Source organism: Gymnoscopelus microlampas, assembly GCF_963454915.1.
Source record: "Gymnoscopelus microlampas genome assembly, chromosome: 16".
NCBI classification, from domain to species: domain Eukaryota; kingdom Metazoa; phylum Chordata; class Actinopteri; order Myctophiformes; family Myctophidae; genus Gymnoscopelus; species Gymnoscopelus microlampas.
The window spans coordinates 46721960-46738841 of record NC_139953.1 but is presented as its reverse complement, the minus strand read 5'-3'; the positions used below and the strand labels follow the sequence as shown (position 1 = coordinate 46738841).

General features: G+C 40.7%; 1 protein-coding gene across 1 annotated transcript; it reads left to right on the top strand.

The window, feature by feature from the left end:
• Positions 1 to 439: 439 nt before the first annotated feature.
• On the top strand, positions 440 to 16528 carry rsph9 (radial spoke head component 9; the record flags this gene model as incomplete). The annotated part of the gene is made up of 6 exons (XM_084082260.1): positions 440 to 666; positions 1717 to 1885; positions 1989 to 2118; positions 5465 to 5617; positions 15887 to 15935; positions 16420 to 16528. 6 exons carry the CDS (start codon positions 440 to 442, stop codon positions 16526 to 16528), a joined length of 837 nt encoding a protein of 278 aa, XP_083938386.1.
• Between the last annotated feature and the right edge of the window lie 354 nt (positions 16529 to 16882).

Here is a 16882-nt window from a genome sequence, read left to right as displayed (position 1 = left end):
GAACGCATGTTTGTAATTGTTAACGAGACCAAGGCTCTCTGGAAACACACACACACACACACACACACACACACACACACACGCACGCACGCACGCACGCGCGCGCACATGCACACGCAACTAGAATTTTAAATGAAGTGCAGAGTGAATTCAAATACTGTAGGAAGTGCCTAGACGTTTTTTATTTGCATTTATTTTGCTGTAGAGGATTTGTGGAAGGAACCTCATAAGCTATTAAGAAAAGAAGAAACAAAAAGGAAAGGCCCATTCAGGGCTGCCTGTTGATCGTTGCTATGACAACCGGAGGTTTGTTTACATTAGCAACAAGCCCAGCAACCAGAGTTGCAAGCACTGTATCTCTGGTTAGCATTATGTTAGCAGATGAACCTCAGTATAGTCCTTTAATACTATAGCACAGATACACTGATATATTATCATTATGGATTCCCAGTCGTTGTGTTATTCTCTGGACCTGGTGGCTGGCAGCGGTCATACTGTGAACCCAGAGCACAGGGCAGCGCTGCAGACCTCCATGGTCATCCTGAGGAAGAACTACAGGTTTAACAGGGTCTTGTTCTGGGGCAAGATCCTGGGATTAAAGGCTGATTACTTCATCGCTCAGGGGAAGGGACAGGACGAGATGCATCACACCAAGAACCTCTATAGGTAATGATATACATGATTAAAACTAACCTAAGAATCACTTTGGTGTCACGATCCGTGACTAGTTCTGTTCTACTGCTGTGTTTTCTTATGTTCCTTGTTTCGTGGCTTGGTTTTTGTGTATACTCTTATTTTGTAGTTTGTTCTGTGTCTTCCTGTCTGCCCCTGTAGCTCTGTACCTGCCTTGTCTAACCGGTCTTGTGATTGGCCAGTGTTTCCACCTGTGTCCAATTAGTTCCCCAGCCTATCCCAGTGTTGATTGTCCAGTTGAGTTCACCTGTGTCTAGTTAGTCCTTGTGCGTTTATACCCACCTGTTGCCTGTGTGAGGTTGGCTGTTCATTGTCTGTGGTCTTGAGTTTTGTGCTTACTGCCTATAGTTTTTATATTCCTACCTTTTGAGTTAAAAAAAGCTTTTGAACTGAGTCACCTGTTCTGCCTCATCCTGCACTTGGGGTCCCCCGCAAAATTAGTTAATAAAGCGTCGCAATCATTTTAACCCCTTTACCCATACTTTATACTTTGGCTATTCAAAAATAGCAGATCTACAAGCTCATAGTGCGGCACCGAGTGCTGCGCTATCATGAGGTTGTAGATCCACTATTTTAGAAAAATCGTGAAAATGCGTGCAAATCTTAAAACATTTTTTTCTTTAAGCCAACATTTGTAACTCAAATCTTTGCTTCTGGAGGGCCCTGGAACAATGGGGGTCTGCGGTCAAATCTTCATCATTTTGGGGGTCCTTGACATGATAAAGTTTGAGCACCACTGATATTATAGCAACATACGTTTTTGTTTTTTTCAAAAAACTGTTAGGGTTTAGAAAACATTTGTAGAATCGACCTCAGGTCTGAATGTATTAAATACAGTACTATCAAAATAAAGGTAGTATTACGTGTGTGTGTGTGTGTGTGTGTGTGTGTGTGTGTGTGTGTGTGTGTGTGTGTGTGTGTGTGTGTGTGTGTGTGTGTGTGTGTGTGTGTGTGTGTGTGTGTGTGTGTGTGTGTGTGTGTGTGTGTGTGTGTGTGTGTGTGTGTGTGTGTGCGCGCGCGCAGCTTCAACTGCATGGACTGGCACCTGCTCCCCCCCGCCACGGACCAGTTGATTGAGGAGGTGAGCAGAGCGGCGAGGGGGCGCTTCACTGGAGACCCCTCCCATTCATATGAGACCATAGAGACCCACAGGACAGGAGGAGGTGCTACAGAGGAGGAGGAGGAGGTCATGGTGAGTCCATGAGGAGGAGAAACATGGTGATGTTCAGAGTTCTGACACATTATTATCATGTGTGTGATGTTGTGATGTTCTCTTAAATCTTCTTCGCCCACAGATCAAGGTGAAGGAGGAGAGCAGGCTAGCGGTGACGGTACATCAGATCGATGCCGAGGCGTCCGTCGTGCCTCGAGGTGCTTTCATCCAGAACCCTCACGGCCTGGTGCAGACCAACCGCAGCTTCAACGGTATAACATGTGTGTGTCTGTGCGTTCAGGGCTGGACTATATATATCCATATCATATCCATACCGTGTGATATGAGACTAGACATCGTCTGGGATTTTGGATGCTATAATAAGGGCAAATTAAGTGTTGTCTAGTCCTGGTTTTAAACCCTCTAATCCGGGTGAAACAGACCCCAGTTGGCTCTGTATTTGGTCTAGCTGCTAGTTTCCTTCTACACCAAATCTCTTTGCCAAAAATAGCCGATAACTTCAGTTGTAGATCGGTTATTTTTTTGGATGCTGTGATTCAGGTTAGACTGCAGTCAAAATCAAGCCAAATCCGGCCCGACTGTTCACACTGCATTTGCAAGTGACCAGATCGGATCTGTCACAGATCTGTGTGTTCAGACTGATTTAAACAACGTCAACCCAAAGCCACCCTGTGTCGACACATGTCTGCTTTGGTCCGCGCTGCAAGTGATGTTTTGGACAGTTTGATATGTGACTTGGGTGTTTTAGAGCAGGCTACTGCGGTCAGACTGAGACAAATCAGATTTGAATCAGATTTGAAACCACCATTGAATGTGGCTCAGGTCGGATTTGTAAAAATCGGATTCCATTTGACCTGTCTCTGTTCAGACTTCATAAAACAAATCAGATTCCAATCTGGATATGGCATAGATCTGATTTAGGCTGGATTTGGCTGCCAGGCTAAAACAGTGGTTCTCAAACTTTTTCATGGCAAGGACCCCCAAATTGACACTTATAATAGCCCGCGGACCCCCATTTCAAAAGATATGCCAGGGACCCCCATAGGAGAAGATGTGCCACGGCTCTAGCAGTCATTTTCAACCATTTAAATTTCAAGGACCCCCCAGTTTGACATGCATTAGGCTACGGACCCCCATTTAATGGCATTTCTATCTCTGGGACCCCAAATTATATTGTAAAATCAATGTTAATTTAACTCTGAGAGTGTACAAATGGAACCAAATGGACCCATAAGGGTCCATTTGGTTCCTACTAACTATCTATCATTTAGCTGAGGACCCCCTGGAACCCCCTCAAGTACCCCTGGGGGTCCCCGGACCCCACTTTGAGAACCAATGGTCTAAAAGTTGCCTAAAAGTCCTTTTGTACAAGCGCACAATGCGTCCGAAATAGCTATTTTAGATGTTGTTGTCGTTTGAACAAATGTAAAAGAAATGTGATTTTATTTTATAGTCACAACCAGGGGTGCAATGCTCACTGGACGGCCTTGCACCTATTTGACCAGGAGCACACGCAGACACACGCATAGATTTAAAACTACTTTAAATTCGCTGCACCTCAACAAAGTTTTCAAAGGTTCCCGACTCACACCTAGCGAAGTAACATAGGAATAAGCCTAGATGCATATCAATTGTCCATTGTGTGACTTGCAGTGTAGGTGTTAAGCGACGTGCGCGTCACGTCATTGAAATAGAGTGCAAGAACATACCAAATGAGCATTGCATTGCATGCCTGCTCACAACACCATATCATTACAATATTGATTGATCGTGATTATGTGATATTTTGCCCATATCGACGCCCCGGCCCCCTGCTGTGGTTCTTCTCCCTGACAGAACCAGTTAGTGTTTAGTGTTACACTGAGCAGAGTTAGACTGAGTGGAACACTGCGGTTTCTCAGCCGCTATTAACCCTTTAAGACCGGGATCTCTGTCATTGTAAGATTTCCTTGGCCATTCAAAAATACTATTTTTGAAAAATCGTGACAATGTGTGCAAATCTTTGAATATCTATATTTTTTAAAGCGAACATTATAAACTCAAATCTTTGCTTCTGGGGGATTCTACAAATGTCTTCTAAATCCTAACAGTTTTTTTTTTTTTTTTAAACGTATGTTGCTGTAAGTGGTTCTCAAACGTTTTCATGTCAAGGACCACCCAAAATGATAAGTATTTGGCTGCGGACCCCCATCTCAAAATATTTTGTTCCAGGGACCCCCCAGGAGTAGTAACACAAATTAAAAATGTTCGCTTAGAAAAATATACAGTATATTGAGAGATTTGCACAAATTTTCAAGATTTTTTGAAAAATAGCAGATCTACAAGCTCATATCGCGGCACTCGGTGCCGCGCTATGAGCTTGTATATCTGCTATTTTTGAATAGCCCCAAAGACATCTTAAAATGACACAGATGCGTTCCCGGTCTTAAAGGGTTAACTGACAGAAGGACAGAGAGTGGTTTTCATCAGCGGTTCATGTGCAGCATGATGTGTATTTTGTTGAGGAAAAAAAGACAGAACCATTTTCTTTTTTTCATCCTCTGAAACCACAGTGAGGCTCCAGTGTGACGTCATGGACTTTACTCTGCGCTGAGGCGTCTGTCTGTCAGGGTTGCCAGGTTTTGCGAGAGAAATCAGGTCTATGAAAACAAAGACCCAAAAGAAGCGACTAAAGGCCAAACGAGCACTATTGGCTATTCCTTTTTTTAAATTCCCACCCAGTGCCAGCATTTTAAACGATTTTTTAACCTTTTTTTAACCATTCTTTAAGTAGTCACAAAATATTTTCTGTGATCACCATCCTCACGGTGATCCCCTCATTACACACACAGGAGTCTCGTAGAATCGTGGGAAAAAAATAATCTGATCGCGTCATCGCGGTAATCCGTTCCATAATTGCAGCCAGTTGAAAAAAGCATGTTTCACCAAAAAATACATGGTAAAAAAAAAAGTACACAGGAGCCGAGATACAGGATTTTAACCAGGGAGTGAATGGAGCAGTAAATCTTTGGATAGTGATATCTCTGGTTCTGTGGAATTTTTCAAAAAAAAAAAAAGTAAAACAATATATATGGCAGGTAAGTACAGATACTCGAACAATTTACTACTGATTTTCTTTGGTTAAAATAAGTGTTAAAAAGCTCTATATTCTGATAGTACTCATTGCTATAGAGTGTTTGTTCAGTAAAAGGAGTCTCCTTGTCTCTCCAGCTCTTTATTAAACAGAAAATGCATTTTCGTTTCAGTTTCAAGTGAAATTGGAAGTGATGACACTAAGAAATGAGCAGGCAAAATTGGAACTGGAACACTATAAAAAATGAAGCTTAAAAATGGGTACTTTCTCCTGATTGGCTGAGATTTTGACACCTACCGGAAAGTGTATTTTCTGTTTATTAAAGAGCTGTAGAGACAGGGAGACTCCTGTTACTGAACAAACACTCTATAGCAATGATTGCTATCAGAATATAGTGCTTTAACCTTTTAACAAAATACTTTTTGTTTTAACCAAAAAATATCACTTACCCTACCTTTAAGTACAGTACTCTAGTAAATGTAATTGTTATTTCCCACCACTAAGTGCATTTCATCACCATGCAGGTCTGTCTCACTCGGAGGCGGTGAAGCTGCACAACTTCTTTCATTTCACCCCCCAGCCCAAGGATCTGAAGAGCAGATCCATCCTGCAGATGGCTGACTGCCTCCATCCCTCCATGGACTTCCTGGAGCCACTGGCTGAGGACGTTCCTAAAGGTAAGAGAACCGCCTTGTTCTGGGGGCGTGTCATAATGGGCAAACAGTCTGCAAAAAAAAAAAAAGCTGATCTACAAGCTCACACTGCGTCACAACTCGACGCGCTGGGAGCTTGTATCCGGTTAAAGAGAATTGGTGTAGAGGGGGGGGGGGGGGGGGCTGGTGATGGGGCCAAGGATAGACCCCTGAGGGACCCCGGTCAGTGACGTGTATCGTTACTGTCGGGCAGAAAGCTCTTATCTCCATATTTTAACTTTTTGTGTTTTTTCGTAAATTAACCCATTGAGACCTGAAGCCGATTCTACATGTCTCCTAAATCCTAATACGGTTTTCTGAAAAACCTATGTTTCTATATCAGTGGTGCTCAATTTTTTTCATGTCAAGGACCCACAAAATGATATGTTTTTGGCCATGGACCCCCATCAAAATATTTTGTTCCAGGGACCCCCCAGAAGCAAAGATTTGAGTTAAAAATGTTCGCTTTAAAAATATATATATTCAGAAGATTTGCACACATTTTCACGATTTTTCAAAAATAGCAGATCTACAAGCTCGTAGCGCGGCACTCGGTGCCGCGCTACGAGCTTGTAGATCTGCTATTTTTGAATAGCCCAAAGTGTAAAATAATGCTTTTAAGCTCAAATCTAAAAATGACACAGTTGCAGGTCTTAATGGGTTAATGTCCTACTTGAACACACTACAGCGTCACACAAAAGCATCAAAAGTAGCAGATCTACAGGTTCGAAACACTCGAAACGACGAGTTTTGAGCCTGTAGATCTGCTACTTTTGATGCTTTTGAATTTGAATCCTGAAAAGTAACAGTTTTGGACATAATACCAACATAACATAATACCAAGGCCCTCATTGGAAACAAGTCCGCAAGGACTTTTATGAACGGACCTGTTAGACAAAGTATTTTAAAGGACAACTTTGGTTTTTTACAACCAAGGTTTATGTTTTAGATTGTAATTAAAGTAAATAAAAGATGAGTGTTAAAATTTTTAAATTTACTGCTTTCTATAGTTTTAGCAATTTTCACAATCTTTTTTACAGTGTTTTCACAGTGGGCGGGGGCATTCTGTCCGGTGGCTAAATATGTATTTTTTTAACACATTAACCCGGCGTTTTCTTTATTATTATTTACAGTAGCTCTTCTAGCCCCCAATAACTCACATCTGGCCATCTCAGACAGCCGGACCTTTTTTATTGTGTAAAAAAGGCATATTTAGCCACCGGACAGAATGCCCCCGCCCACTGTAAAAAATATCGCAAAAAATGCTAAAACTATAGAAAGCAGTAAATGGAAAAAAAATTACACTCATCATTTATTTACTTTAATTACAAGCTAAAATATAAACCTTGGTTGTAAAAAACCAAAGTTGTCCTTTAAATGTAAATGTGTTGTTTTACATTCTTTTGCCTAATAAAATATTCAATCAATCAAAAATAGGTTTCCACCAGACAGAGGAGATATAGGTTTAATTGGTTAAAGCAGTGGTTCTCAAACTTTTTCGCGTCATGGACCCCCAAATTGGCACATATTAGCCCACGGACCCCCATTTGAAAAGATAAGCCAGGGACCCCCCATAAGAGAAGGTTTTTACGGCTCTCTAGCAGTGATTCTCAACCATTTTAATTTCAAGGACCCCCCAGGTTGACATGCATTAGGGCTACGGACCCCATTTAATGGCATTTATATCCCTGGGACCCCAATTTATATTGTAAAATCAATGTTAATTTAACTCTGAGAGTGTACAAATGGAACCAAATGGACCCGTTAGGGTCCATTTGGTTCCATCTGTACACTCTCAGAGTTACAGACCCATAAGGGTCCATTTGGTTTCTATCCATCATTTAGCTGGGGACCCCCTGGAACCCCCTCAAGTACCCCTGGGGGTCCCCGGACCCCACTTTGAGAACCAATGATATATATATGGGACATAAGCACAGACATGTGGTTATGCAGTATCTCTACACCCTGCAGTACCCAAGACCAAACAGTAGGGGCTGGCAGGGACAGTGAGAGAGTGACATTATTAGGGGAATTGGCAATGGCTAAATTGGGGAGAAAATGACATAACAATGTAAACAAATAAAAACATTTAAAAACTGTGTATTTACATACTACACTGAAATGAACTGACAGAAGGACCATCCAATGGCTTCCCCTCGGAAATCAAACCAGTCTGTAGTAAATGTCAAATCAATGTTTTGCTTCAAACAACTTAACTAGGACAGAAAAGCATGTCACCCCTCTGATCCCCATGCAGTCTCATACATTTGTGTGGGATGACTTCATCTTTTGGTCCGTTTAGCCACAACAATATTTCACAAATAATTGCTCGTGAAAGTTTGGGTGGAACGGCAGCTGCTTTAATTGGTTTCAGACATTTAGTTTTGTCATCATATTCACCCATCCTACACTGTCATCAAGGGAGTGTGTATATATCACAACATCAGCATGTCAACAGGCACGGTCGGTGGCTTTTCAAGTAAACGCTCCAACGTAAATGAAGCATCAGGGCACTGCGTGTGATAAAAACATTAACCGGCGTGCGCCAAGTCCCAGCCTAGCCAGCCATGCAACATTACACGTAAATAAGCTGTGTTATACTGGCGCCCAATCAGCTGTGTGATTCAGGTTTCCACCAGAGTCATGGGATTCTTTGGAGAGGAAATAATGATCACATGGCCTGTCCTGTCCTGGATGGATGTTTCAACACGCTTTCTCTCTCTGTCTCTCTCTGTCTCTGTCCAGTGAAATGGCCTGTGTTTTTGGCAGTGGTGGAAAAAGTACTCAAATTCTCTACTTAAGTAAAAGTACCAATACTGCAATATAAAAAATACTCTGTTAGGGTGCGCTCCCACCGCACTTTTATTTTACCTCTGTGGCAGAATCTGCCAATGCTTTGTCAATGCAAATGCGTGAATTCTTGGAAAAAATCTGCAAGACCATGAATCCACGCATTTGCATTGACAAAGCATTGGCAGATTCTGGCCCAGAGGTAAAATAAAAGTACGGTGCGACGCGTTGTGAGCTTGTAGATCTGCTATTTTCAAATAGCCTAGGTATGAAATAAGGCTAAAGTGGTTAATGTGTGTTTTATTATATCATAATTTATATCTGAAAAGTAACTAGTAACTAAAGTTTTCAAATAATTGTAGTGGAGTAAAAGTACAATATTTGCCTCTGAGATGTAGTGGAGTAGAAGTAAAAGTATAGACAATTGGAAATACTCCAGTAAAGTAAAAGTACCTCAAAATTCTACTTAAGTACAGTACTTGAGTAAACGTACTTAGTTACTTTACACCACTGTTTTTTGGATAATAGTCATACACACCTCATATAAACCAGCTGTGGGCTTTGCCAAACACCAAACACCAAAGACTGCCATATGTGAATTGTTTCAGGGTTTGACCATTACGCAATGCTTTTGCACAAAGTAGGTTTATATGATTTTTCATTTGTGTTGGCCTTAAATATCGCTGCTGTGTTCCTCTATCTATGCAGAGCTAGTTTTGTTTTTGATGGTTGTTTACCTCATTGGAAAGCCTTTTCATGGCCATGTTGAGATCATCTAGTTTAAAACATATTGAGATTGTGTCTCTAGAACTTGAACTGAATTGTCATCCTGAAATGTTTTCTAAGTGAAAAGATAAATGAAAGCTGCCATTACGGTGTGTCTATATCAGGGGTAGGCAACCTTAGGCACGGTGCCGCCATTGGCACAGGAGAGAGTAATCACTGTCACTACTGGCATAAGTGAGAGAGAGAAGATTGTATTTGTAAAATAAGATAGTTTTTTAAACGTAGTCAATTCATTTAAGTCCCCTCACATCTGCATGCAATTTATCTCCTGCCCATATACTCCTTCCTCCTATTCATGCAGCATATCCTATAGTTGTGTGTAGGCTTACACCTTGGAGCATGTAGTCTACCTCAGTGATTCTCAAACTTTTTCATGTCAAATTGACACTTATTACCCCACGGCCCCCCATATGAAAAGATATGCCAGGGACCCCAATAAGAGAAGGTTTTTATGGCTCTCTAGCAGTGATTCTCAACCATTTTAATTTCAAGGACCCCCAGTTTGACATGCATTATAGGCTACAGACCCCCATTTAATGGCATTTCTATCACTTGGACCGTCAATTTAACTCTGAGAGTGTACAAATGGAACCAAATGGACCCGTTAGGGTCCATTTGGTTCCATTTGTACACTCTCAGAGTTACAGACCCATAAGGGTCCATTCGGTGCCTAATATATCATTTAGCTGGGGACCCCCTGGAACTCCCTCAAGGACCCCTGGGGGTCCCCGGACTCCACTTTGAGAACCAATGGTCTACCTAACATGCCAGCTCACAATGACAGCACAATCACGCAGTTCTCTTCAGAACATGTACATAACATGTAGATGTTCCATGTGCAGATGGAATGTAGGCCTACATATCCTCAGAACATGCCAGAAGAATTCTCCCTCAACCTGCTCTCAAACAGCTCTTTCCCCTGCTGTGTTTCTGACGTGCAGAGGACAGTTTTGCCAGATTTTGTGAGAGAAATAAGCTACGAGGTCTAGGAAAACAAGCCCAAAAGAAGCGACTAGGCCACATGAGAACTTTAAACCTATAAAAGGCCGACCATATACATCGTATATTTGAAAATAGCCGATCTACAAACTCACAACATCTGCTATTTCCAAAAAAATCTTGAAATAATATGTGGAATATTTGGAAAATGTTTGAAACATTCTAACAACACAAATCTGGTACGGGGCTCTCCTGGCACAAAACCTTTTCAGATGGGGTTTAGGGGACAAATACATATTAATTTGGGGGCTCCATGACATGAAAATATTTGAGAACCACTGGTTTAAATAATAATAAAGAAAATGTGGAAGCAAGCCCAAATAAGTAACAACACTTTAGAAACAAGTCCAATATTTACAAGCAACTTTACAGAAAAAGATGCCCAGAGTTGCTTATAATAAGCGGACATGGCAACACTTACAAAGGACTGCTGCTATAACTGTCAGAGCAGCTCTAACCTCTGGACTCTACAGTCTCCACGTCTAGAATTCCAAGAGCCCACCTACTGCTCCGTTTGGCACTGAGCTCTTCATTCAACATGTTCACACAACGTGCCCAGCATCACATATTTCACTGGGGAAGAGAGAGGGAACCCAACAAAAGGAGAGAATGGACTCAATCAGAAACCCACAAACTATAGCAAAGACATAATGTGATATTACCTGGAGGAAAAGAATGATAGCTAATCAGTGGTGTAAAGTAACTAAGTACATTTACTCAAGTACTGTACTTAAGTACACTTTTGAGGGATTTGTTTTTACTTTATGAGTATTTCCCATTTTCAATACTTTCACTTCTACTCCACTACATCTCAGAGACAAATATTGTACTTTTATTCCACTACAATTATTTGACAGCTTTAGTTACTTTGTAGACCCTATATACATTTTGGCCATTTGAAAATTGCCGATATACAAGCTCACAATGTGTCACGATGCAAAGCATTGTGATCTTGTAGATCTGCAACAGATTTTTTATACATTTTGAACTTGTGAAAAGTAGAAAGTAATGAGTACTTTCTACTTTTGGTACTTTTAAGTACATTTTGATGGTTACATGGCGGCTTTCCGACATGTCGCCTTTCCGACGTTAACGAACCCTATACCTAACCCTCACCCTAACCCTAACCGCACGCGGAAGCCACTAGTCGGAGTGGCGAGATGTCGGCGTGGAAGACTGTTACCCATTTTGATACCAATCCTTTTGTACTTTTACTCAAGTAAGTTTTGAATTCCGGACTTTTACTTGTAACAGAGTATTTCTACATTGCATTGCAGTATTGATACTTTTACTTAAGTAAAACATTTGAGTACTTTTTCCACCACTGTACCTATTACCTAATGACAGATAAATGCCATGTTTGGCTGTGTGTGCGGCTGGTTAGTTTTGCTGTACAGCTATCAGTACAGCACAGAGGTCCTGCATGTGAAAATGCATGTTTGTGAAACAAAATAATATTTGACCATATTTAGTGGCCTGTGCCTTGGAACATGCAACAGCTGTGTGATTTAGGAGGGCGTGTGTGTGCACTTTGTGAGTTCACGTGCATGTCTGCAGTTTCTCTGGTCCAGCAGACACTACACACACAGCTGTCCCAATAGCACGTTTACTGTGAAGGCTAGAGGCTTTAGCTGGAAAGGACAGAGGACTTAACCCATTAAGACCTGGATATGCGCATATGTGTGCGCATTTTTAGATTTCTTTTGGCGATTTAAAAATAGCAGATATACAAGCTCATAGCGTGGCACTGAGTGCCGCGCTATGAGCTTGTATATCTGCTATTTATTTTTGAAAAATCGTGGAAAATGCGTGGGTCTTTGAATATATATGATTTTTTTTTTAACTCAAATCTTTGCTTCTGGGCATTCTACCAATGTCTTCCAAATCGTCCTAACAGTTTCTTTTTTTTTTTGCTATAGTCAGTGGTTCTCAGAAATTATATGTATTTGTCCATGGACCCCCATCTCAAAATATTTAGTTCCAGGGACCCCCATAAGTTGTAACAGAGTTAAAAGTGTTCGCTTTAAAATATATATATATATTCAAAGATTTGCACACATTTTCACTATTTTTCAAAAGTAGCAGATCTCCAAGCTCATAGCGCGGCACCGAGTGCCGCGCTATGAGCTTGTAGATCTGCTATTTTTGAAAAATCGTGAAGATTTGTGCAAATCTTTTATAAAGAAAAACATCACATGGATGCAACTGGGACGTATCATCAGTGTTGTTGTAGCCTGGGGTCATCGGGTGTTTGGGGTCTCGCAACAACATACACCCTCGCCCAGGTGACCCAGCCAGGGTTGATCAAGCCCCGACTTACGTCCCAGTAGCTACCCACGGTCAGTCCTATAGGGAAAGACACTATGGGGGACACTACTACTAGGGCTTTGAATATATATATATATATATATATATATATATATATATATATATATATTTTTTTAAGCAAACATTTTTAACTCAAATCTTTGCTTCCGGGGGGTCCCTGGAACAACATCTTTTGAGATGGGGGGTCTGTGGCATATAAATACATATGATGTTGGGGGTCCTTGACATGAAAAAGTTTGAGAACCACTTATATTATAGCAACATAGGTTTTTTCAAAAAACTGTTGGATTTAGAAGACATTTGTAGAATCCCCCAGAAGCAAAGATTTGAGTTACAAAGGTTCGCTTTAAAAAAGTATATATTCACAGATTTGCACACATTTTCAAGATTTTTCCAAAAATAGAAGATCTCTACAAGCTCATAGTGCCGTGCTATGAGCTTGTAGATCTGCTCTTTTTGAATGGCCCAAAGAGACCTAAAATTGACACAGATGCGTTCTTAATGGATTAGCAGCCAGCAGCTTCTCAAGAATGCTTGCAGAATTCACGAGAATGCCCCCCCCCCATTCCGATCCCCGTTGGCCCTTTGTGGATAAAAAGGCTCCACAGAAACAGGAACAAAAAAAGACAGCGAAGCCGTTGTGAAATAACGTTGAAATCAAGAACTGCCGCAGAGTAACTGCCCTTTTTTTTTTACGGTTAAAGGAATCAATCAAATGTCTTAATGTTTTCATAAGCAGCAGATCCAGCTTTTGTTCTGGGTTTCGTGCGGTCAAAGAATCCGTGCCTCGCCCCAAAGAAGTACTGAGAAACAGACTCCAACTTTATAGATAAAAAAAAAACACAATGGCTCTTATTTAAGGGGGAATATCTCAGGGATTGTTCTGGCATCGGGCTAATCCAATTCCTACTGAGGACTGGCTTTCAAAAGGTTGCAGAAAGAAAAAGCTCAATTTCCATCAAGCTTAACCCTATGAGATCGGGAACGCATCTGTGTCATTTTAAGATTTCTTTGGCTCTATAAAAATAGCAGATATACAAGCTCATAGATCTATGAGCTTGTAGATCTGCTATTTTTTTGAAAAATCGTGAAAATGTGTGCAAATCTTTGGTTTGAATATATATATATATATATATACTTTTTTAAAGCGAAAGTTTTTAACTCAAATCTTTGCTTCTGGGGATTTTACAAATGTCTTCTAAATCCTAACAGTTTTTTTCCCCCCTAAAGTTTATTATTTGTTTACTTATGTTGCTATATTATCAATGGTTTTCAAACTTTTTTCATGTCAAGGACCCCCTCCCATCTAAAAATATGTTTGTTCCAGGGACCCTCGGAAGCCAAGATTTGAGTTAAAAATGTACAGTATATAAAAGATTTGGACAAATTTTCACAATTTTTCTAAAAGAGTGCCGCGCTATGAGCTTGTAGATCTGCTATTTTTAGAATAGCCAAAGAAATCTAAAATGACACAGGTGCGTTCCCGGTCTTAAAGGCTTAATGGTGCAGACTGCAGACAGTCTGAGATATGTGAGCGTCAGGCCTCTCCGCTCCGGTCCTGGTCACATGGATTATTATAGCTGAATAAAACCTCACCACTGAAACAGTGTCGTATGACGAAGGCAAGGGTTTTGGAATGGAAGACGCTTCTGGATATATATTACTAGTTTGACCACTTCAAATGCCAGTGGTGTGAAAAGTATTCACATATTTTACTTAAGTAAAAGTATCAATACTGCAATGTAGAAATACTCTGTTAAGTAAAAGTCAAGAATTAAAAATGTACTTGCGTAAAAGTACAAAAGTATTGTTATCAAAATGTACTTAAAGTACACAAAGTAGAAAGTACCATTGTGCAGAATGTCCCATTTCACAAGTTTTCAAATGTATACAAATCTTTAGAAAATAGCCGATCTACAAGCTCACAATGCGTCGCGATGCGACGCATTGTGAGCTTGTAGATCGGCTATTTTCTAATGGCCGAAATGTATATAGGGCTGAAGCGGTTAATGTATGTTTTGTAGTAATAATCAAAATCTACAAAGTAACTAGTAACTAAAGTTTTCAAATAATTGTAGTGGAGTAAAAGCACAACATTTGCCTCTGAGATGTAGTGGAGTAGAAGTAAAAGTACTGACAATTGGAAAGTAAAAATACCTCAAAATTGCACGTAATTAAGTACAGTACTTGAGTAAATGCACTTATAGTTACTTTACACCACTGCTATTTAGTAGCTATTTTCACCGCGCAACATGCTTCCATATAGAAGACAAGCTGCTGGCTTCTACGGAATCAGTAGAGCGCTGGTCTCTGCATCTGGCTGTAGGCCAGACACAGCCAGCTGTGTGCAGCGCTAAGGCCACCCTGATGCTGCACACACACACACACACACACGCACACACACACACACACACACACACACACACACACACACACACACACACACACACACACACACACACACACACACACACACACACACACACACACACACACACACACACTGAAACATGAATGACTCATCTATTGGACAACTATTAACATTTAGTGCTGCAGCCACAAGCGTTCTACATCACGCAGCCGTTACCATTTTACTGCAGGGTCTGTGGGGTGAACGCGTATATATATTGTATTGTAGAGCAAGATTTCGGCAGATATTTCACTTTAAAAAAATGTTTGGGTCATTTTATCATCTACTCAAGCTTTTGTCGAGCCCTCCAGACAGTTTTTAAGTTGCTTGATTCAGTATTTAGATATTTGATATTCATTTTGATCAGAAACGCCCCCCTTCCTATACAAACCCATTATAACTTCAAACTCCATTTTAACCATGTTAGATTCATCATAAACACCCGTCCTTGGTTCTGGTGACTCACCCTGCCCTCCTGCCCATGTGAGGGGGCCGTGTTTTTTCCATTACTTTTTTCATTTATTGTGTTTGTTTTGAAAGTGAAATATCCCTTTAAGCAGTCAATAAGCCCGACATAGCCGATGATCTACAAGCTCACTACACGTCGCATGGCGACATTTTCGCTGCGCAACCAACATGTGCCACTCAGTTTACACACTCACACACTCACACACTCTAAAGGACCACGATGGAAATACGCTCTCATGTTTTGTGTTTCATCCTTTTGACAGATATGTACAAATGTTTATGCATTTTGGTCAATTAAGATGTCGATTGTCAACCATTAACCAACCAAGCATATAGGCCTGTAACGACATGCCCAATAATATGCTACGCTATAGGGTCAATGTGGTTAAAAGTGGGAGGGAGGGATAACGGCAAAGGAATGATTTCAGTATTGATAAAACATCATCTTTTATCTTGTGTGTGTTTGGATTCAGGGTCGTGGAGCCTCCAGTTTGAGCAGGGCAGCAAAATCATAATAAAAAGGTATGCGTTTTATTTATCTATTTTTACCATTTGCCCCGCTAAACTATAGGCAGGATTGATCACAACTATTCAAATAATTAACAAACATAACAGTCAGTAGGCTACTGTTCTTGAACCCTGCTCTTTCACATTGATAGTACATGAAGGTCTTATAGGGAAATATTCCACATTGACTGAAGGGAAATACCAAACTACTGTATAATGTCTTCATCACTAACTTCAAATTGCTGTGACCATTCTGGTTAAACCCATTAAGACCTGGAATGCATCTGTGTCACTTTAGATTTCTTTGGGCTATTCAAAAATAGCAGATCTACAAGCTCATAGCGCGGCACCGAGTGCCGCGCTATGAGCTTGTAGATCTGCTATTTTTGAAAAATCTTTTTTTTTTTTTTTTTTTTAAACTGTTAGGATTTAGAAAACATTTTAAAGAATGGCCTCAGCAGGTCTAAATGGGTTCATGTTCCACCTTTTCTTTTTGCAGCCTGCGGTGGCTGGGCCTGACCTTCTACCACGTGCCCATGACCCCACAGCATGGATACCTCTACATGGGAGATGGAGCCAGAAACCTGGATCTTCCCTTCATGCTATAGAGCAGTCATTCTCTTTTTTAATTAAATTTATTTCAAAAGACCTCCAGTTTGATATAATTAGGTCCCATTTGATACAATGTTTTTTGGGGCGGTTTAACCGCTCCATATAAGTGAGGTTTGGACACTGACCAATCCTGCACCGTGATTGGCCAATAGTCTACAACGCAGTCTACAACGCTAACCCTTCCACAGTCAATGCAAATCTATACTTTTGCAAAGTGAGCCAATCACATTACAGCTAGTGTCATCACCACTAGCTGTAATGTGATTGGCTGACTTTGCAAATTCAGGACTGTGATTGGCTAGCGAAACACATGACACATGTATAGCAGTATGGACTTAAAAAAAACACAT